This window comes from Apteryx mantelli, chromosome 27, assembly GCF_036417845.1.
Source record: "Apteryx mantelli isolate bAptMan1 chromosome 27, bAptMan1.hap1, whole genome shotgun sequence".
Taxonomy (NCBI): domain Eukaryota; kingdom Metazoa; phylum Chordata; class Aves; order Apterygiformes; family Apterygidae; genus Apteryx; species Apteryx mantelli.
Window position 1 is genome coordinate 5,391,383 of NC_090004.1, and position 24,076 is coordinate 5,415,458.

Consider the following 24,076-nt stretch of genomic DNA (forward strand, 5'->3'; position numbering starts at 1 on the left):
GGTCAGAATACAGAGTAGCTCCTTCCATGTTAACTGTTCTGGCCAATGCCAGCTCCCATCCCGCGCTGGAGTAACGGAGATGCTGAGTTTGCTCCTCTTCTGCCTCGCACGTCGGGATGATGCACTAACACTAGTTTCACCCCGCGCACGAAACTTCACCAGGTGTTTTGTGAGTTTCGTTGTCTTTAGCGTTTCTCACGCAGCCCTCCCTCCCCGTCAGTGCCGCTGCTGTCTCCAAGGCGAGCAATCGGCATGACTCAGATTTCACTGCTGTCGACTTGGCGATGGGCTGTTCAGTCCTGTCTGGACAGGAATCCTCACCCATTCTCAATCCGATCTTCTCAAGGAAGAATAGGCAGCAACGCAGCTTGCTCAGGGTGAGACTCAGCTCCTATCACTTGTAATCAACATAGATAAACACGCCAGGGTAGGATGTAGCAACAAAGCATTCAGGAGCTTAAAAAAGCACCAATATTATAATAAAAAATGCTTTGGAGCTTTCCCTCCCTCACCCCAGCCCTCAACCAAGGTGGTTTGAGGGAAGTCACTCCATGTGGCTCCTAATTCTGCCTCCCTGCTTCGTCCCTCTGACATGGCACACCACCGTCAGGCGCTCGCCGCTGATGCACTAGCATTTTATCACCTTGTCTGCACTCTCAAGGCAGAGAGAAGATGGGGAAATCCCTTGAGATCTCAACCGCTTGCAGCTGTGTCCAGTTTACAAAGAGTATAAGTTTGAGAAGTGCCCTAGGAGCCTGGGTCTCATTTTCCCGTGCGGCTCCTGGCTTTGCTGCATAGCACTGGCTGTGCTGTTTGCAGACATCGTCACCTCGATGCTGCCTGCTTCACGCCTCTCCTCAGAGATACTGTCCCTGCGGCAGAGGTGGCACAACAGAAAACCTGCCCTGCCCTCAACCTGGCATGCTAAAGCAAAGTCACCCTCCTAAAGTAACATGCCATGCTCTGAACTGCAGAGAGCTAACATGTGGGTCCCCGTTGCCTTATGCTACTCCTGTTAGGGAGCAGCAACTTCTAGCAGGAAGGAGGGACAGGCAGATTCGGACAGCAGCATTTTAGGCTACTCCAGCAAGATTCACTGAAAGCAACAGTTGGTTGCCTTAGTGCTTAGAAACCACAAAGTCCTTGGCAGTCTGTGGGGCTGTGCTCCTCCGGCACTCTGGGAGCTGCATCTGTCCCACTGAACCAGCAATGATTTACCCAGCTGAGGATTTGGACAAAGGTGACATTTTGGGGATCTCACATTTATACCATCTTACTTCTTTTCCAGAGTTCATATGATCCCTACTAGACACTGGAATGTATTTGAGGGAAGCCAGACGAATCACCTCAGCTAAAACGCCACAGCTGGGACAGCTCTGCAGACGAGACGTGAGGCAGACCTCATTCCACCTCACCTTTCTGGAGCAGTCTGCACTGCTCCGACCCTCTTCCAGAGGGTCAACAGGGCTAACTAATATCTGAAGAGAGTGATCTGAGGAGATAAACAGATACGATAACCCATTTAGAGGCACCTTTCTGACAACAGATGCATTTCAGTCCATGCAGCTCCAGCATACCATCACGTCAGTTTGCCTCTACCACCCAATTTCCACTCGGCATTAGCAACCTCTGTAAAGTGGAGGGAAAGGGACATCCAAATCCAGATCCAAACACACATGAACTTTACTTTCATCGCTCCCTGCGATGCCTTTTCCACATGACTATTCCCTGTTTGCCATCTGCAAACTGTCTGCTCTCTGCATGGCAAAACAAACTTTCCTTTTACAGGCAGTTGCCTTGGTGCAGTGGCTCAGACAAAGCGAGGATCAGCTACTGGAACGCAAACACGTGGGACCAGCAGCCTCCTTCTTATGTGCAGACTCCCTGCTGGAGCCTCGGGGTCATGTACCAAGAGTTGGGAAGGGAGCAGTCTATTTGTTTCTAAACAGTTCAGAATTCGACACGAGGTGATACCAGCCCCTTTCCCCACTCCATCCCACCCAGTCTCTGTTTCCCCTATTTATCTGCCAAGTCTACCATAACAGTGGCCTCCTGATTATGAATAAACACTCAGGGCTATGCTGAAACAGGAGAAAATGCCCAAAGGGTCTAGGTGGGGAGATCAGCCAAGCAGGAAAGAAACACTTGTATTCCTTTTGCCTTTTGTTGGGTTTAGTGGGTGGTTTTGCTGGCCTTTAAGCTTTGTGTTGTTTCTCTTTGTTCTCTCCCCTATTACTGATGAGGTCTGCAACCTAAATATTAGCCATGCCAGCTGCTGATGGCTGCGGAGTCACAGCACATTGTCAAAGGCACAGGGAATCCATGGCAACCAGCAACAGGAATTCAAAGCCGCAGAATAGAGACCCTGGCCCTCGGGACCCCGGAGATATCCCAGACAATTCATGCAGGGGCTTTCGTTAGCTCTGGTTGCATGCATTGCACTCGCCTCCCTGTCCAAGTAACCCTGCTGTTCCCCAAGAGCCTCTTATCAGTAATATGGGACAGGATCAACACACAAGACAGCAGGGCAAATGAAGAGCAGCGTTTATCATGACTGCTTTATGGGGGCAGAGATTTTAGCTAGTTAATCAGACTCCCTGGCAAAGGAAGAACAGCATCCCACAGTGCGGCCTAACTAACTAAATACAAGTTTCTGAGCTAAATTCAGATTTTACCCCATCTCTGCAAGTCTAACAAATAAACGCATCTGAAGACAACGTGACAGCACAACCATCAGCAAGCATATGCTCCCAGGCCCACGCACAGAGTCAGGCAAAAGTCCAGACACAGGCAGATCCAGGAAAAAAGTCACAGAAAGAAACATATAACAAGCACATGGACTAATCATGAGAAACGTTGCCTAGATGCCAAATACAGGTACAGTGTCAATTTACAGGTGTTAAGGCCTAGGAGACTGCTAAGCTCATGGATCCTGACCCCCTCTGCCTACAGGCCTGCAATATTTTCCCTAGCAGCTGGATAAAAACGTGGCCTGTGTCGTTCGACTTCTTTAGGGGCATTTCACCAGCACGATCAGCTTCAGGGTCGTGCAGCACGTTAACCTAACGCAAGAGCTAGACGTTTCCTAGCCATCCCTCTGCTCCGTTTCCCCACAAAGACAGCGCACGGTTCTCTCTCTCCTGGAAGGAAACGGCCCATACGGCACGTACCCGAGACAGGCCAACCCCACCGCACCTGACAGAGATCCTGCACAGATGTAACACAAGGGCAGATAGCTGCATTTCCTAAGTGCAGAGCAGCTATGTGTGGTGGCTGGGATGGAAAGAAAAGGGGCCATCGTGAGCACATGCGAGAAACAGCTACACTTTCCCAGGAACCTGATCCTGCACAAGGGTGCTGAGAGGCCTTAGCGCTGATGCAGGCCAGTGGTGCTCAGCACCACCCAGAAGAGGGCTTAGCTGTGCAGCTGGCTCTGGCCATGCAGCGGGGAAGGTGTGGTGCATCCCCGCAGGTGGGACGGAGCGGGGTGGGGACAGAGCGATGCGTGCTGTGCCGACGCTCACGGAGACAGATCCCCGCCAGCTCTTTGACAGAATCCCCCACCCCAGGTCACCCGCGGAGCCGAAACCAGTCGGAACAGTTTGCAGGCTGAATCCAAAGCTTCGTGGAGCCAGACAAACTTTCCAGGGGCAGGCGCTGCCTGGGCAACTTGCAGGGAACTCCCCTGTCTTTTGACCCTCTTGGGTTATTTACAGTTGTTTGGGATCCGCAAACCCAGGATCTGAGCTCAGAATTATTATTCTTCCCCGCTTTTGCAGCTAGTTTACTACCACAGGAGGAGAAACTGAGGCACAGGGACTGGCATTAAAATGACTTGTTTAAGGCTGCTCAGTGAAGATGTGAGAGCAGAACCAGACGAGAACCCCTGCTCTACCTCGCTAGCAGGGGACCAGTCCCTGCCTTTCTAGCCTGACAGGCTCCATGAGACAATTCAGTGGTGAGTGATGCTGGGGGGACACCAGTTGGTGTTGTGTTTTACCCGATAACATCATCCTTGATGTATCCACGTACATGATCATGGTATTTCATGAACGATTCTAGTTTTAGTGTCTTTTCTGGCCTACTATAACATATTACAACAAGAAATTAGTTTGCAACACAGGAAATAGGGCTTCTTTCTTTCTTTCTTTCTTTCCCCTCCTCCCAGAAACAGTTGTGATGCTTCAGTTTTGAGGTGTCCTGAGCTTCAGGGTGATCTACCTTCAAAGGGAGAACATTAAAAATAGGCCCCTAACAGTACCTCTGACTGAGCATCTGCTATCACTTGGCACTTGTGAAATCTTGGTCTAAACTTCTGCTCTCTCATTTTCATTTTCACTGTGGACAGATAAAGACACCTTATGTATACATGTATTCATGAACACAAACCTTCATCTTCCCCAACACATAACACACACGCAAACTGTACTGAAGCTCCAAGTCCTGTAAGTGCCATGAGAAAGATTACACAGGATGAGAATAGCTTCGTATCTCTGAGATTTGAGAGTTTAGCTGCTTTTCGTTATCTTTTTTGTTCTGAGTGCTTATGGATGATTTTTCCCAGCTTCCACATCCAATAACCTAGCTACTTGCTATTTTATTTTTTAATTCTCATCTACTCACCTGACTCCAAGAGCTATGGCTTTAAGAAGAAAATCACAACCCAGTTTTATAAGACTTGTGATGAGAAAGACTTCCCTCATCACAAACCATCAGCAGATCCTGTGATAACACACTAAGCAATAGGACTATCTCTAGAGTTCAATATCTCTGTGTGAACCTCAGCACGCATTTAAGAAATCAGTAAAAGTAGAGACTCGCATTAATCTCACCTAAAGTTTGCTGTTTCAGTGAAGTGTTGAGTCTCAGGCTTCCTACGTGCTGCTGAGAGCCAATGGGACAGTTTGACCCACCCATTTTAGCACGGGATGAAAGACTTTCTGGATGCGCTTATCTCTTCCTATTGCTGCAGAGGAAATTCAGACAACTAACAAAGCCAACACCTGGGTTTTAGCTTGCTAAAGGTGGGTGAGATGAATCCTACGGCAAATTGCCCAAGAGGATACAGGAAGCATGTGTCAGGGCAGGACACAACACAAGCCTCACACACCGGAGCTTGTTCTCTGCCCTTTCAGATTACCCTTGTCCAACGTCTGGCAGCTGCTGTACCTGCTTCAGCCGCAGAGGTCTATATGCAGACCTGGTGAGACAGCCTGGTTGGCTCTATTTATCTTTTTCTTCTCTGCTTCTACCTTTCTTTTCTGTCTGAATCTTTCCCTTCCCAGCATCTCCCACAATCCGCCCATCCTCCTGCCTGCACTCCTCTCCCCTTCTGTTTTCCTCTTTCATCCCACTCTGGAGGGACTTTGCAGGCTGGCCAGCATTTGGCTGGCAAGATCTCCTATAACGTGCTTGGCTTCAAGAGTATCCTCTGATCATGGGTCCCCCAAGGCCAGGCAAACCTCTCACTTTGCTATTTAATCAAAAATTTCACAATGTTTTCCCAATAATGTATTTGCCAAACAAACCTGATTCATCCCATTCTAGGTTTAATCCTATTAAATAACCCATTTCTTGGGAACAGGCTTCACAGCCCAGATGGCAAAGACAGAGCAAAGAAAAGAAACAAAAACTTGACACAGGCAGGTGGCTGGCATCCAGGAGCCAAGTCTCTCAGTGTCACCTATTCCTTCCTCCGAACGCTTCTGGTTATGAATGCTTTGGGAAAAAGGACTACTTTTGGTTCAGAAGTTGTACAGTGTCTAGCACCCAGCTACCCTCACCCATAATCACAGCTACTAGCCAGAACAATCTAACACCTAAAGGAGTAACAACGAACACGCCATCACTTTTTCTTAACTTCTGAGCCTTTCAAACTTGTGTGTTAGCAACAGAGTTTTAGACAGAATACAATCATACTCTAAGTGAAACGCACTGATTAATGTATGTTTTAGCTGTTGACTCTGTCATTCTTGAGCACACATTATATGAGGATCCGAGGCTCCAGCCAGGAACGGTCTCCCTGCCGGTAAGGAGAACTGAAACGCTTACAGGTGCAATGTAAGCGCAAGTGTATTTTTGGATGAACGCTTTACAATGATCGACAATTCAAACACTAGACTGAACAAAGCAGGAGCAGATGCCCTATCAGGGAAATTGTCTTTATACTACAGACTTCACTGAAATTATCCCAATGTACCAATCAGTTGAAAATGTGACCCAAAGCATCAAAGCTGAGATACTGTGTAAATGTTGATTTATCTCTGCTTTGAGTCCAGAGTTTATTCAGAGAGCTTTATTCCTTTGTTGTGAATTGCATAGCAGTTATTTGGTTGTTGTTTCTTTAATTTACAAATCTCTCTTTCTCTTTACATAACTTAAAAAAATAAAACCCACGTCTCCCTTGAAAGTGTACCTTGTTTCAGTATGGTTAGCCCTTGTGTGCTTTACTGCCAGGATTTTATAAAAGGGCTTTAACTTTTCATTCACCAGGAGCATAACTCAAGTTTTAATAACACACCTTATGCATGACAAAAATTTGCTTCTGGCGATCATGGTTTCGACCACAAAACCACAATTGGGAGTAACTCTTGGTTAACTCTTTCAAGCCCACGCATTGCGGAGTTAGACATAAGTTCAATATAGAAGGCTATGGAAATTATCAGTTAGAATATTTTATACTAGATGAAACATCTCATTCTCTCATGCCACACTAGTCTTTTTCCCAAGTCCTTTCTGTGAAATTAAAGTGGCAAAGGGAAAAAAAGAGAGGTTAGTTTTTCCTGTCATTTTGGGTCACAGCATCAATGCATGTGGATATCACAGCTCCCTTGAAATCAGCTACATCTGGGCACATATAACAGCTCAGCTCATCCTCCCTGTGCCCTCACTCAGCTTGCCACCGCGGGTTGTACAAGAGAGGCACGGCTGTGGGAGACACGCACGCACTGCTGCCCTTAGCACATCCTCCAAATACTGGTCCTGAGAGCCCTCTCCTTGCACTGATGTTTAAGGGGCTACACCCTGTATGGCTTTGGCCCAGGTGATTAAGCAGAGGTGAACAGCTACTGCAACAGACCCATTGCTCAGATGTTGCTTTTGCAGCCCTTCACCAGGTTCCTCATCCCCAGTGACCCCTTTCCCCTCACTAGGGCAGTAAACACCAAAGCTGTCTGAATATTTCAGCTCTGCCTTTGGTACCACGAAGTTCCCAGCTCCCTTATCTCCTATCACTGCTCCCTGTTCAGCCCCTGGGGAGCTTTTCAGGTGAGGTGCTCCAGCCCCATTGTGCTCTTAAATGGCTTCTTTCTAGTAGAGCTTGCAATTACTGCCTGCCCCTGCCCCTCTGACAAGGCATCAGCACGCTGAATTTGTAACACCCAACCGTCTGGTCTCTTGAGATAAGTTTTTTGCCAGCTGTGGACTAGTGAACCAAAGCGAAAGTTTCACAGAGATTTGCAAAAGTGTCCTCAAGTCTGATCTACTGGAGAACATTTGCTGTTCAAAAAGACTCCGTTGGCTGCATAAAGGCTTTTACCTCTGGAGGTAACCAAACAAAGCTACAAAGATCTCTGCTCAGATTGAGAGGAGATAGCAACCTCTGCCGTTTTATCAGTCTCTGGAGTTGAGATCTGAATCACAAAAGGGATGCTACTCCCATCAGTTCCCTCTTTCTCATGCGAAAGGCACAGGGGTTAACAGTCCGTTAGTAAGAGAAGAGTCAAGCAACCATGTAATTCATCAGGTAACATAATGCCCCAGTCCATAATTAGTAATACATCAATCTAATTCTGCAATACACTGTGTACACACACAAAACACTCCTTAGCATTCTGAGAGTAAACCACATGGCCTGATTCTAAGTTATATGAAAAAAAAAAATATATATATATATATATATATATATATAAAAATTACCCAAAGAGTTCAGAAAGCAAAAATTCAAGTCACTGATTGTTAACTGATCCAAGCATATGGATCCCAGTGTTTATATAAAATAATAATTTGTGCTGCACCTCTTCAGGGCTCTTAATAATTAACAGATTAGCTGTCACAACACCTCTGTCAAGCTTGTAAGCACGTACATGTATGTGCTTTCCTGTCTAAATACACCTTCTGAAGCACCACATACACACACAGATGCATGTACGAACAAGTATTTCTAGATATATTTTATTATATGCATATGTATTTCATACATGGCTAGATATATCTAGATAGCTTTCTAAGACTGGATGGATAGAAGAATTCAGTGTTTCTCTATATGATTGTTCAAAATCCCTCCAGCCTTTACTACCTAATGTCATACCAATATAACATTCCTTCTTTGCTTTTCTTCCAGAGGTGCGAGGCATGGTATGCTACACAAGTGCATAGGCATCAGTATCCAGAGTCCAAACATTTTGGAGGTCCCAAGAGTAGAAGCAAGAGTTATTTAGGATAAATAAAATGTTCAATAGTTTTTTTTTTTTTTAAATAATCAAAATAAGTGAATTCCCATCAATTATAATTTCTTGATAGAATCATCATCTGAATACATTTACTTAGAAAAACCTAGAAATTCATCCAAAACTGGTAAACACTTTGGAAGGTATTTTCTAAGAAAAAAATTACAAGATCACTGTAGCATATGTTAGATTTTTGTTGGACAGAGGCAAAAAAGGTTTGCCTCGAGATGGAAACTTAATGTGTCAAACATTAGTCTGGGGGGGAAAAAAAAAAAAAAAAAAAAAAAGGATTGTGGTTTTAAAAACCTCTTGACAATAACAATAAGAAGAGACTCCTCCGAAGACCAGCAACAGGTTAGTGAGGAACAGAAAGTCTGAAAAAACACTTCCATCCCATTTTTTTACTTCCATTTGTAAACAGCTGGACAGGCAGATTAACCCAAGGAGTCCAATTCATTCAAACCCAAAGTACTTAAACAAGCTCAGAAGAAACACAGCCTACATACAGAGAGGACTGGCTAAATAAATAAACAAATAACTACTTACTCAAGTTCATTAGACATATTTCTCCCAGTTTCCAGCTCTTTGCAGACGGTAGATTCTGATGACTTCTCTCTTCTAGTACCTGCTAAATACAGACATTGCCTGGGAAGTGTTTGATTTATGGCGAGGTTCTGCGCACAGGTATTTTGCTGACAGGTAGGCTGGATCCGCGGCGCGGATTGGCTGGCGGCACAGGTGCCGTGGGACAGGTACACCCGAGCAGGTGCAGCCGTAACCCTGTGCGTGCCGGTCCACCGAGGGCCGCGCCGCAGCGGGGCGAAGAGGGTGGGGAGGGAGGGAAAAGCCCTCGGGGGGGAAAGAGATGCGATAAAGAAAGGAGTGGATTCAGTTATTCATCTGTGGGATAATTAGTTTCAGTTTGGTGGATGTATTTCATGTACGGCAATGCCAAAGAGCTGTCATTTTTATGAATCTGGGGGTTGATTTGTCCTTTGCTCTTTCTTTATAAATAAATATACAGACATGAATACATGCATATATATAAAGGCATAAATTAAGGGAAAAAAGCCTCTTAAGTTTCCTCTTTCCTTTTCTCACCTTCTCATAGCTGTTCACTCTAGAAAGTCTGTGGAGTTTTAATTTTTTTGGTCTTAAAAAAAAAATTAGAATATGACTATGATATGCCAAGACATACCGCAAACACACTGGCTCAGGGGATCTTTCCATTACGTTGGATAGGTAAGGAAACAGGTCTGCGGGATAACCCGCGCATGTATCGTTCAAACACGCTGTTCTGCCGTCTGCTGTAGGTCAGACAAGAGCGTTAGTCCAGCTCGCGCAGGAGGGCGGCGAGAAGCCCAGACATGCGCTCTTTGGGAAGCGGCTGCAGGATACCAGCCAGGCAATAACTCTGTAGCAACTCACCTGTAAACGGTGAAGAGATTTATGCAACAGAACAAAACTCATCATGGATTCAAGCACTCCCGTTGGATGGTTTCTGTCATTCGTGTTGCAATGAGAAGGCAAAGGATGGGCTCAGCGGGTGACTCATGTTGACTGGATTTGGAAGGCAGGAGAGGATTTTACAAGACAAGTTAGCACAAGCCTTAAAACAAAGGGAAAAAGAAAGGCTTCCACCACTCTTTCTTCCCCCATCACTGTCTCACTCACTGGATCTGTCCCACTCAGCTGCCTGCATCAGCAGGTGAATACAAGAGAAGAGCAAGCTTTTAAGTCTTCCTTTACATAGCAGTAAGCACAGCTCTCCCAGCTTGGTGGCAAATGACGTTCCTGGCCCACTCGGGCAGGCGTAAGGCATGTCTATGCAGGCGGATGTGAAGACAAAGCATACTAATTTGGGTACAACACCCCTCAAACACGTCTACGTGGCTTCTGGTCTAACGCTGGCTCAGAGCAGGGCCAGTGTAGGAGTGTGGTGCATCTGCAGCAGCAGATACAGAGGTGCGGGGAGGCCAAGCTCTGCCTGCGACTAGGTAGACCCAGCCAGCAACCACCACCCTCCTTTCTGCTGTACAAACACCCGCTTGCCAGGCAGCTAGTGGATCGACAGACTCCGCTTCTGGGCAGCAAAGCAAGGGTCTGGAGCAATGCAAACTCCACTGGGGTCACTGGAGAGCATCGCCTGCCAAGACCTTGTTCTGATCATGTCTCTAAATTAAGGAAACCTTGCCCAGAGTTGTGGTCCTGAATATTTGTCCTTTACGTAGATCTGGTGAACGGCAGCAGTGGTGCCAGCAGTGTATCACCCCAGAAAAGAGATCTAGCCAGAGTGTTTCACTGCTTCTAGGTAGCCCAAATAGCAGCAACATCCCCTTAGAGGATTTTTAAGTTTCTTCTAACCTTTTAGAGAGTCTTCCCAGATTCCAGCAAAGAAAGTGAAGGAAAGAAAAACACTGACCAAGACAGACCTGGGCAGGGGAATGGCAGGAAACTGGATTCTGACCTAGCTAGAAAAAAGCCTGTGTCAAAGCAAAGAGAGGGAGAAACGTGTCCGGCAAAGCTGAGCAGCGACATGCTTTGCCTTCGTGAAAGGTGCCCAGCTGGTCTCAGCATCAGGCACCGCCAGGCCAAATCCGCCTCTGCACAGAAACATTGTTCAGGTTCTCGGACCGTCTTTGACAGTCACAACAGGGGTGACGCTGGCTCCCGCTCTGTGATAGGGGACAACAGGGAAATGAAACCACCAGACTGCTGTGTCTTGAAGCTAAGCTCTGTAACGGGTGTCCTGCCAACGAAGCTGGGAGCCTCGTTCCTGTCTTTGGGGGTTTAGCCCAACCCTCCTGGGCTTGCAGCTCTTTCCCCATGGCTCGGACAGAAGTGGGGGCAGCCAGCGCCAGTCTGGGCTTACCAGGCTCTTGGTCCTGCTCGCCAGTCACCAATGAGGCTACGTGACCTGTCTTGCTTCGGTGCAGCTGGAGTCTGTCTGAGAAACCACGAGGTCCTTTTGGGAAGTGAGGAAAAACTGGCAGCAAGGACAGAAACATGGATTTTCCAGTGAGCAAATTCACTCCAAAAGGACAGCTGTGATCACCTCTCTTAGCAAAACTAAGAAGAAACTTAACATTAAAAGCGGTTTTAGTAAAACTGTCACTGATGCAGGACCTAATTTTTTTCCTGTGCGGATCTCACTGCAGTGGAGGCCAGAGAGACTTTGCCAGCTAGGAACATGCATGCTCGTTCTCACACACGGTCTTATTTCTTATGCAATTAGCTGTGCACTTACCAGCAGCACTGAGGCTCTCTCCCAGCCTCCAGGAATAAAATCGCTCCCAGCAGAAACCTAGCCCCCGCGCGGTGCCCGGACTCACGGCTGTCTCTACGGCAAAGAGCAGCTTGAGTTTGCCCTCACAGATACCTTTAAGAGGCCAGATGAAAACGTGACCGACTCGCTCCCATGAGGGCTCCCGCAGCCAGGACCCTCTCTACCTCCCCCGCGTCAGGCTCACGCCGTCACCCACAGAGGAGCATTGGGGACAGAGCCCAGCTCGCAGCCTCCGGCCGAGGTGGCGGTGTCGCAGCGGGAGGCGGCGAGGCAGGGCAGCCGGCACGGCGCTGCCTCCGACACCCGCCGGCTGCTGCCGGACGGGGACCACCCTCGCCCTGCTTCTTCCTTTCTCTTGGGCACCTTGTCTTTTTTGTGATAATTTATGTTTTATGGCGCCCAAGAGGCCTCCAGGCCTGGACACCTAGACAATCCCTTTGACTGCGATTTCAGTATTTTTAATTTTCTTCTTCTTTTTTTCATTTATACTCCACCCTCCAAGAGTATCTGGTGAGGGGTGGGATAGGAGAAAGAGACCAAGAGATACATTCTCTATGCACAAAACCCTCCCACTTCCCTTCCACTCCCCTGTTAAATATACCTTGGAACAAAAGCCCTTTATGATGCTCTAAAAATAAAGCATGCAGCAGTCAAGATAAACTGCAAAGTTTAAAAGAGAGGGCCAAATTCTGCTCACAATTACACCCTCGCTAAGGCAACAGAGCTGCACTTGTGTTTGGATTGTTAAATCCTCTTTAAACATCCAGGCACAGATCGTGATTAGCTGCATTTTGTTAGCGAGAGATGAGCAGCTCCATGACTGAGGACATCACCACCCTTCGGGTCTCCAGCGCTCGCCCACGGGGGCCGCGGCTGGGTCCGTATCCGGAGGAGCTGCCAAGGTGCAGAGCGGCTCTGCGACCATGTCACCCTCAGGTTCCTGCTTCTCCCTCTGCCACTGATCTGTGCTGTCACCTTGCCAAAGTCATTTCACACTCCCCGTTCCCTGTCTGGCTTCTTTTCCGTATAACCTGTAAGCAACTTCAAAGCGAGAGCTCTTATCCCTTTAGGATACACAGCTTTTCCCACTGACAGCTGTCAAACATCCTTCCCAGTTGTCCTGTTGTGCCAGGAGCTGCAGCTGTCCTTGACCAAAGGTCATTAAAACACTCCAACAATTAATACCAAGTCAGAGGAAGCAGCCTGAAGCAGGTTAAAGTGAGCTGTTTTCCAAAGGGAGATGCAGCTGTTTCAGGTGCTTTTCCAGCAAAAAGATGGGTTTTGCCATATAAGTTTTAGAAATCTTTAAGATCCAGACCAGACAATTTACCTAGAGAGACTCCCACTGCCTCCTTGAGCATTTTCCTCGGGAAGGGCAGAACAAAAAACTAAACTGGAACTTCTTGGGGCTGCAAGTCGTAGTCTGTGAGGACTGTTGTACAACACATGCAACAACAGAGGCTACGAAAGTCATTCCACAGCACTATTGTAATACTAGTAATGAGGAAAAGGAAAGAAAGAGCTCAGGATTCGGCCTTCTGAAGAGAGAGAGACAGAGAGAAGATCCCTTACGACCCTTTCCCAGCAGTTGTTTTCCAGTAACGTGAACGGCTCTATCTGCAGGGTATCTGGGAAGCAGGCTGGCTCTGCTGGATCCTTGCACCACTAAACAATATGACCCGATACTTAAATGTCTTTTTAATAGAGCTAGGGCAGTTTGTTATTATCTGTTGTAGCCCACGGGGCTATAGGAAAATTCCTGTTGTCTTTAGCTAGTTCTACCAGTTTTTACACAGTAACAGGTTTGGGTTGCAAACAACTGACCCAACTAACAGTCTTCAGGGCAGCCACCTTCAATTTAAATAAACAAACATGACCCACTGTCTCAGCCAGCTTCTCTTTGTGGAAGAAGCTTCACTTCTTGCTTTTAAAGGGACCCGAGTCCTTGGAAAAGGCTTTGCTGGGCAGCTGTGAGGACTGAAGTCCTACAAAGTCAGGATAGCTGAGGCCAAGTCCCCCGTACTCTGCACTGGGAACGCTCTCTCCTTCTCTCTTTCCAACCTGAGCTTGTCCTCTGCTCTCACTTGGGAGCTGGCTGTCAGGGCATGCGTTTAGCTGACTCCTGTCAATTCAAGCCCAGCTAGAAAAACCCACAAAAGGGAATGAAAAATCCAGCTTTGTCTCTAGAGGGAAGGAGGTGGCTGGAGATGTAGCAAGGAAGTTCTCTATATCAACCCTTCAAACCAAATTTGCTACCCTGGCCCAGGCTTCCTGTGACGTTCAGCTACAAATGTGTAGGAAGGAATCAGGGAAGGTTTTTGTGGCTCGCAGAGGAAAACTGTGTCTGGAAACTGGGTCCTTTCTAAGAGGGGTTTCAAACTGGCTTCAGGTAAACTTTGCCTTCTAATCCCAGCACCCAACAGTACCACAGCTGTTAGCCACACCTGATTCACAGGCTTCCCTCCCCAAAACTGACCGTCTCACACATGCAGCTCAAAACACAAAAGCACATTTCCTCCTACAAAACAAGGAGCTGAACCTTCGCCCCAGCGATCAGCACACCAAGAGCAGAAGTGCTGTCAGTGACGGCAGTGTGCAGGAAGAGCTCAGGGCTGGGCCTGTAGTTATTGCAGTGCTGTGATTTCTCAGCTAGAGAAACTTATTTTTAAATATTAAAACAGTTTTTAAAATGGATCAGATGCAAAATATCAGGTTTTGCTCCCAACCATTCCCCCCACCGCTGCATCAAAGCTGCATCCCTTCAGCAAGTTATCTGATGTCAGTCAGTGATGCTAGAGCAGGGATGAGCATAGTCTCAGATACCTCAGTTGACTCCATTCATCACTTATCAGCTCTTCATGAGCAGATATATGGAAATATCACCAGCAGAGCTGTCCCAAGCTGCTCAGAATAAATTATCTTTATCAGCCAGTGGGTTAGATCTCAGCAGCAGAGATAGGGCTTAGATTCAGACTCCTACTGGAGCAGGAAGAGTGCTTGGATCCTGGTGTCTGCTTGGTTCACGCAGTTGCAGAGATGCCAGTTCTGATTTGAATCTCAACACAGCACAGAAATGGGATTCCATTCAGTAAATTCCTAATTAGCAAAAAAAAAAAAAATATATATATATATATATATATATATATATGGATATAATGAATCTGCTCAGGGAGCCCTGAAAGACATCTTTATGTGACAATTTAGCTTCTGTAGCTAATCAGAAAAGCTCAGGCCAGAGATATGTATCTATATGCAACATCTGTAGCTCTTAACATCTCCAGGTTGCCAGCTTCCATGGTTTCATCACAGATCTGCTGATACTTGCTGTTATTATTAGTTTATTTATTTGCCTTTTTACAGCCTGATTTCCTGTAATCGCATGATCATGTGAAAGCTTTCACTAAATACAAATCTCTGGTCACCCTGACTGTCATAAAAAAGCCCCAAAATATAATCCCCATGGGCTCAGGAATGAAGAGACAGAAACGAAAATAACTCCCCTCACCCCTCGCCAAAGTAAAGCAATTTAAAAACCAATCCTATGTCTGCCAGGGACCTGGCTTCTGTTTTTTAAGCCAGTCCTGTGTTTGCCAGGACCACAGCTCATGACATTTTAGTGCTGAGGCTTGTCAGTAATGGAATGAAAGCACTGTGCAAATTTTACTTATTTCTCACTTCTGTCCTATACCTGTCATTAATCATCTTAATCAATCATGAGATACTGGTGGAGGGGATGTTTTGGAACGGCCAGAATTAGCACTCAGCAGCAGCTGAGGTCCAGCTGTCCTGCCCTTCTTGGTCTCGGTACTTTGGCAGGATCTGCCTTTCTCACAGTACATTGAGAAGACAGCTGTTGTACCCGATTATTTATAGAGAAGAGGAAGAAGTTGGCTCTGCAATCTTGATTTGACTCTAAAATTGTCCCTGGAGTTGGGAGTACAGTGCTTAGATCCCAGGCCTGGTTTGGAGCCACCTTCCGCTCCCGACGCATTCAAATGAGAAGGGAAACGTGGAGGGAGGGGAGAGCGAGCGAGGCTGGGCAGGGGCTTGGTACACCAGCTGTGGGAACTGAATCTCATTTCCACTGAGAAAACTGGAAACCCCTGCCAAAGGCCCTGCATGAGTCACCGAGCTATCGTCTCGCTGGCTGCTACTGCGCAGGCAACGTAGCACAAACTTCTGAACACCCCGGTACTTGGAGTCCTAGTTCTCAGCTATTCACAGCAGGCAGGGATTTCCCTTTGAAAACCTCCAGCAAACAGGCCCAGTGCTGGCCCTGCTCCCTCCCCAAGGGCTCCAGCTTTGTCATGCTAATGCATGGCCATCAAAGGGAAAGGAGAGCCCCCTGCCAAAATATGCAGAGCCCACAGCGGGTCGGATGCTGCAGCAAAACCAAAGCAAGGCTGGCAGTGCTGAAGCCGCTGTGCACGCTCCCACAGAAACTACGGGTCAGGGCTGGAGAAAGGGGAAGCTCAGGCTCCCAGACTTCATCTTTTAGTGCAAGCAAGCACAGCTCAGGGGAGCTGCTACACAATATGGTCTTCGTTTGACATCCTGAGTGAGTCCATGGCTCTCTGGCTCCCCGTTGGTGCGGCACACCACTGATGTGAACGGCGCTCTGCTAGCACAGGAAAAACCCTGGGGATGACCTTATTGGGGGCTGAGGGTCCTTCTGAGCATGACCGCATGCTCAGGCCCTGCCGCTGTACAGCCCTCCTCCATCCAGGCTGCAGCTATATCCAGCCTTGGAGGAAGCCACCATGCCCTGGTGAGGATCTGCGTAACCATGGCCAGGTACACAGGTATTCATCTGCCAGAACCTGCTCACTGCAGCCCACCGCCTGCTGCCACAACTAGCAAAGGGAGCAAGGGCCAAAAGACAACTGGTCTCCTACCATCTCTCCTGATGAGGACTACCGTACACTAGGAGGAACCCTCAACTCCACCAGCATCCTCTCTTCCAAACGTCCTCCCCGTGGCTCTGAAGTCTAGAAGAGGGAGAAAAAAAACAGATACCCATCCACTCCACCCTCTAGCAGTGGGGAAGCTCTCTTTGCTTCCTAGCTGGCATCTATCTATCATATTTGATACCAAATAAATACCCACTTAATTCTGACTCACTCTACTTGCTCATATTGCTCACTTCTACTGGCTAGGCCATAATCCAATGTCTCTCTAAGGTGAAAAAATCTTTCCATCTTAAACGAAATCTAAATTTAAGTCCTATCAGCGCATTACCTTCTCAGATAACAAATCTAACAAAGCCTCAGAAGAACTTACCAGATCCTTTATAGATTGCCCAGTGTCTAGGTCAAACGTATAAATCCACCAGCCTTCCTACACAGCAAATCCAGTAGATAAGTTTGTTTTCAGCCAACGTCTGCAGGGGCAGATCTCCTTTTTCAGGGCAGGTTGCTAGGGGGGGATTAACAGGAAGTTCATTGCAAGGTACCACTTGTCCTGTGGAGTGGAAAATATCAGGTAGTTTTGCAACATTTAGAGAGATGCACCAAGCAGGGCTTGCTGACCCTTAAGGGCTTGGGGATTTTCCTTCCCCATAGAAAATGCCTGCTGCAAGAAATACATTCCTATTACACCACAAACTGCTGCTTTACCTTTGTAAAAAAAAATAAAAATAAAACCTTGTTTTACTTCAAGATCTGAGAATCAGCCAATCTTTTTAGCTGACACTTCCATATCTTCCTGCGAACTTTATATGTCACACAAATATTGGCCAGTGAGGGCTAGGTAGGCTTGCTGAGAATGGCAAATACAATTTATCTGCAAACCTCAGGTGCTGGGTTCAAGCAGCGACAGCATTCGTCATTGATATTCAGGGAGGATCTGTTGCCATAGCTTGCACCTAAGGCACAGAAATGGAAAGCAGGAGACCAAAGTGCTGTTCACTTCGCATCAGTGTGCCTGAGCTTTGCCGTGCACAGCCGTTGTGCCTGTTCCAATCAGAGGCCTGTTTGGGCAGTCCCACACTAAGTACCTGGATACCTGCCATCCCCAGGGATCTCATGGGATTTATAGCCATGACCGTACTGTAAGCAATTTTATGTGAGTCTTAGAAAAATTTGCCTACCTTGGGTGTCTAGTCACCCACGCAAACCACTAGTGTAGATGTGACTTATAGCAATGCATTTTTATCCCAGTTTGAAACAAGATCAAACAAATCATACTGCACCAGCATAAGCTGCGTCCCTACTGGAGCCAAACTGGTACCTGTGGCCAAAATCCAAATACAGATGAGTCTTAAAAAAAAAGGAAGCTACAAATTTCATCTGGACCTAAAGGATTTAACCTTGACAGTGAGACCTTTACCTGTAGCTTTAGGATTAATCATTGCCAATGAAATCAGTGCCTGCTGCTCTGATTTTCAGCACAGAATGAAATCATTTTCAGATGAACTAGATAGATCCAATCTGGGTCAGTCCTGGGAGGAGCTAGATTCAGAGATCAGTGGAGAGGAAAAGCTGAGGATTTGGTTCAGACTGAAGGATGACAGATGATGAGAGAAAGCCTAGTTATCGGGATTTAAATACATCTTCCCCCTTGCTGAATAAAAGGAAAGGCTACCTAGACATGAGGCTCCTGCCCGGCCTATAGCCCTCTCCGTTTGGGTTCTTCCACTCACAGGAGCTCCTGGCTGGCAGGGGCCAGCTTGCTCCTTGCCTTGGGCTCCTTGCTCCTTGGCTTGCACTGCCTTTTCATCCAGCTGGTAGAGGGGACAACCCCACTGGACCACTCCTCTTCTCCCCCACCTCAAACAGGCTTTGGAAGGAGAGTGGGGGACTGTAGATGGGGAAAGGCGAGGCAGTCTAAGGCATCCTCCTCGCACCCAGGTACTTAACCTCGCTGTATGGGAAGACATTTGGGGAATGCAGGTAGCTGTTTGGAGCCAACACTGAACCCTGAGCGGAGGCAAGAGCCAAATGGGACAGTGCAGGGTCACTGTGAACCTTTGCAAGGGACATTTCTCTACGGCTTTGGGTTGTGGATTGTTCTTCTCTTCCACACAAGGAAAAACTGCCCTCTGCAGAGCCCTACAAGGCAAATCGGCAGTGTGCAGGCAAGGGCACTCGGAGAGTCTCCCCCTTGCCCTGAGCACGACATTTGGCTGACATTTCTACAAAGCCCATCCCTGCAATATCAGATGTTTCCTCTCTGTGATCTCCCATGTCCTAAAGACCGCAGGCAGCTCCCTTGGCTAACATGAACCCGAATCGAATTCTGGCCATTCACTGCCTGAGGTCAAGCTGTAAAACAAACAATCCAAAATTGCCTTGAAAGGCAGATGTACTAATTAGAGAAACCTTGGGTGGCAGTTCTGAGTACGATGCTTTTAATAACTGCAGGGATGTTGAGAAGCAAATAAATTATATGATGAAAGTCTACCAGGCTGCAGAACCCAGATATGTAATAAGCAAGACTGGCACCAGGACTGAAGTTTTACCCCCTGGGCTTGGCATTTTGTGTGATTGCCTTTCCAGATGAGAAGGTATCTGGAGCTTCCGGTCCTGCTGACTACTTGGCAGGAAGGTATTTCTCAACAACAACCTGAGGAATCATACTGGGAAGGCTGGAATTAGAAAGACAGGACTCACTGGCACTCAGGGAGATACGGCTAGGTTTTCATCAGGGAAAGAGTGACCGAGGTTTCTCTCCTGCCTTTTCAGCTGAAAGTGGACATAAATCATAGGGAAATTTTAAACTTGCTTAATATTGTAAAAAGCCACCAATTTAAAGATGTTAGCTCTTCTCTTTGCAAATAGACAGACAAACGGGCTCTGCCAGCTCCAGGGGTCTGGACTGCTCTCTGTCTGTCTGTGGCCGCTGATCCCATGGTACTGCGTGCCCCACATTGTAAGGGGTTTTCCTTCCCAGCGCTCCCATGAAGCTGGGAAGACCTCTCTTCTCTTTATGCAGATGGAAAGTGAGATATGCCTGCACCCTGCATCACAGCACAGTGCAGAGGTCCCTGTGAAAACAGCCACACAGATTGCTTACTCTGCACAGCATGGCTAGCACATCTGGACTTGCCAGTCCGAAGCCCATCGCACTGCCTCGTCTGGCGTGTGCTGGGAGCACCCACAACACTCCACTGACACAGGGCTCCTCTTTCCTAACCTTGTAGCTTGACCAATAGCTCTAATAAATCCTGCTAATAGGGGTCCCTGATGGCAAGAGGTTTATGGCCCTGTACGTGTTCACAGCTTCCCCCAGAGCGGACCTTGCTACCTGCTTGGAGGCAAACTCCCGCACCCGTACAGGCCACCTAGCCCAGCAGGGACCATCACTCCAGCTGACGAGGAGCAAGGCATGTTGGAAATGTTTGCCCAGCCCTAGCCCACAGCTGCCCGAGAAAGGAGGCCACCAGCGCGTCTGCATCACGCCTATAAGAACTTCCACTCACTCGCAGGCTGTCACATGTCCCAAGCAAGCCACACACAGTTATTTTCAATGGCAATTAAAGACCAGCTCTTGTTTCAAGGGCTGGACAAAAACTGCAGACTGAGCTGCCCGGACCCAACCACCATTATGGCAGTGAATACGCCGGACTGAGAGATGCTGACTCTCATCTCAGCTCCAATTTACCTTTAATTCTCCTTGCCTGAAACCCTGCAGCAATAATATGGGGAGCTTGTAGCCATTGCAAGGGGATTTGGGAGCAGCACCTGTGTTAGGAATAATCAGCCCAGCAGGAGGAAAGTTTCTGTCGGTTGGTCTTGGAGCATTTACATTTTTGACCCTGTCTCAGCATGATAATAGTACACTTTGTCAAGCTCGCACAAAACCTCGCTGGGTTCTGCGACTGCTTTGTCCCGACTCCTGCATGGCCCTATTATGATTTTTCAAAAGACCTCCCATAAGGGTTAAATGACCCCACATTAGTGCTAATTTGGGGCTAACTTTCCTATTCAGCACATAACAAAGCAATGGGTGTTTACCCAAGTCCCATAAAGTGACAGGGACCACACACAACCTAACTGCGCTCAGCCTGGACACAGACAGAACTCCAGCCCAGCCCTTTCGTAAGTATTGCCATTTTGTACGAGAGAGGGAGGAAAAACCAGAAGGAGAGGCGAATGGAAAATCTTCCCCACCGTCTGCACCCAAACTCCAGCAGGCTGAACTGAGCTTGCTGGGCAAGCCGGGGGCAGCTGCCTGCTGTCCCCAGCGAGGCTCCACAATGCTGAGGGACAGTGGCAGGCCCTTCCGCTCCCCTGCGTGGCCTAATTGCAACCCACTGAGTCACACGCCCACAAAACACTTGGCTGCCTCATTCCTTAGCTGTTTTCCTTCTCCACAGGCTTCTTGCGAAGTGAATTTAACTCATATTAATTTGATGCCAATAAATCACCTAGTAATAAAGTAAATGTCTTGTTGACCCTGCGTCTGGGAAAGGAGAGGTTCGGAGGAGGAGGAAAGCGTCGCGCAGGTTGACTGTGCGCCGACAGCTGCCCGACTGTAGCCACAAAAGGAATCGCCAGTCTCGGCCCCGTCCCATCCACCTCGCCATGATTAACGACCGCGCAGAGCAGGGCAGGCTGAAAATAAGAACAAACCACGACGGATGTTCCCAAGCACAGAGCTAGACACAGGGAGCAGATCTTCAGCTGGAGTAAACTGGTGTCATCGCTGGAGCTTAACTGCAGATTTTACACCGGCTCTAGGCAGCTCTTTGCACTGCTGCGGGGCAACGATACCCAGCAACACCAGCCGAGGGTTTATTTATTTGGTGCATCTTTCCATTTCATGACAAGCTGATCTGAAGCACAGGAGGGCTTGTATTTAGTAACATACTTGCCCCCTTCCCTTTGCAATTAAATACGGTCAGGGGGTGAAAAAAAAAAAAAAAAAAAAAAAGGGAGGGAAAACAAACATGTTATTGGCTGTGTGAGTAAACATTTCAGGCTCTTTTGCAATCATTAATGATAGTACAAGGGGTGTGTGAACTTCCTGCACATTGTACTACAGTTCATTCTAAATTCACCAATGCAATTAGGGTGTCTTTTATGCAAGAGCTGAAATTCGCCTCGATTGATTTAACAAGCATAATTTCCTCTTTGGAACTGCTGGAAATTAATCATCACTTCTCCAAACTCCATCTGGAATTCACTCTGTCAGCACAACACGCAGCTATAGTGGTGGCATCTAAAGAGAAATGCATGCTGACTACACTGTTGTTGACTTTGCTCAAGTATTTCCTATACTTAGAATGGGAAATATCTCAAATATGCAGTGGAGTCAACAATCCCAACACTATGCACATTAATTTTTTCTCTAGTGAAAAACATCACACAGCCAATAAACTTGATTCTTTTCTTGTTCATACTAGTTTTCATTGGGGCAACTCCACTAACTTAATTGGACCAACCCTGATTTGCAGCAAGTGAAAGTGGCAGAAGAAACCGATTGAATATTTTGAAAGAAATTAAAAAGAATATGCCTAACCAGTTGCATCTCCAAGAAGCTGCATTTGCACATGCAAATGTCAATTTGTGCAGGCAAATCAGGTAACTAGCCATCTAATTTCCTGTTTTCATGGCCATCTGCCCAATTTTGGTATACAGTTGTAAGCTGTAGGATTTTGGAAGCTCTGAGGGCTCCAATAAACCTTCCTGTCCTTGCCCATCTCAGACTAAATGAAAATCTATAAATAGAGTCTAATAAAATAAATAAAAAAAAACAAGGGATGGACAATTTCATAGTATATGGGGACACTGCTTAACTGGCTAGTAGCTAAGACTAGAATGCTCTAGAAATAAAACTGTTTTGTTTATTAAAACAATTAATACAGTTTAACAGGAAGAGCACTGAAGTAGGTGTGAATGAACTGCCCTTCTCAAAACTGAGGTGTGGCTGCTCCAGAGGTTTTCCCAGCATTTTGGTGTCTTTTGATGTAAACCACAGAAACTAAACTATATGAATTAAAATCAGAGCTCCTTAAAATTCACTAGTTCCAGGATTGTTCCTGGGAGCTGACCCATCCCTAGAATACCCCACAGGTGTACAGTCACAAAGGAACTCACATGAAAGTCTGAGCAAGTCTTTGTTGACTTCTTCCACCCCAGTGTTGACCTATTTCTATCCATCAGTGGTTTTCAACCTTTTTTGACAAGGACCTCTATAAGTTTTCCATTCTTCTGTATATAACTAGCTTAAACCAAATGACATATAAGCTTCCTTTTCTCAGTCTCCATTGCAGACCTACCATAAGTAATGAAAGTCCTCTAGGAGTCTGTTGTTAAAAAGAATCGATCCCCATCCTTTTGCTTCCCCAACGCTGCAGTAGTCGCACATATCACGCACTTTCCCAGCTTCCTGGGAACAGCCAGGATTTACTCCAGCATACTTTTGCTCCAGACCATAAGAGTTAGCTCAGCCATAGAAAGCTGCATATTGAAAGTACTCTACAGGGACCATCTAATTAATCCTTACAGCATCCCTGGGAGAGAGACAAACTCATCCAATTATGTCCATTGATAACTAGAGAAAACAGACTCAAAGGTAAAGCGTCTTGCCCAAGAGCACAGAACGAGAGACTGGCAGAGCCAAGATAACAGCAGCCACTGCTGATTCCTGCCACACTGTTTTCAGATGTTTTCAGATTGGGCCGGGGGAGGAGGGGGGAACTCCTAAAAGCTTCCTTCTGCTAAAGTTTCTGCCTCTCTTTGGAGTCAGGACTGCTGGAAATCAAATGAAAATATCTCCTCTTGGAAGACCTCCATCCAGTTTTGCAAATAAACAGATGAGCAGCCAGCCACCCAGTGGGGGAAAAAGATAATTACCCAGGCATGTGGATGGAGAAAGGTGTAAAAAAAGAAAGCGGACAAAAGTTGCAAAGATGGCTAGATGGATGTGCAGGATATAGAATTAAGGACAATCCTAATATGGGAAAGGAGAGTTTGAATTTTCTGTGAAAAAGAAAAACTACAAACAAAAACCTGGGAGAGTCTCAGAACCATGGGGAAAGGAGGCGGGAGAGGAGAGGAGGGTAAAACTGCACAAAGTAGGAAACCGCCACAGAGAGTTTTGAGCTTTAAAAGTCTTCCCTTTTATCTAGGGGACTTTGGGGTAAGGATGGAGTAAGAGGGAGTAATAAGCCTAGGTGCTAATTGTACAGAGCATCTCCATAGAGCTTTAGATTAAAGACTCCAGCACCTCAGGGGGTGAAGGAATCTGTTGATCTTGGAGACAGTACGTGGCGCAGGCAGCTGCACCCTTTGTTACTAACCTGCCCCCGTTCCCCATCTGATCATGTAAACGAGGGCTGCAAATGCTAGAGTTTACAGCATGCAACATCTGAGCTGGGATCTCTGGAGAGACGGGGATG

The 24,076-nt window shown here is 47.0% G+C and overlaps 1 protein-coding gene across 1 annotated transcript in view; it reads right to left on the minus strand.

Moving 5' to 3' along the window:
• GRHL3 (grainyhead like transcription factor 3) overlaps window positions 1–9,067 on the minus strand; it is a 30,448-nt gene extending 21,381 nt beyond the window's left edge. The window contains exon 1 of the mRNA XM_013953320.2: window positions 8,994–9,067. Coding sequence (XP_013808774.1) covers window positions 8,994–9,010 — 17 coding nt within the window. The 5' untranslated portion in view covers window positions 9,011–9,067. The remainder of the gene's footprint in view (window positions 1–8,993) is intronic.
• Between the last annotated feature and the right edge of the window lie 15,009 nt (window positions 9,068–24,076).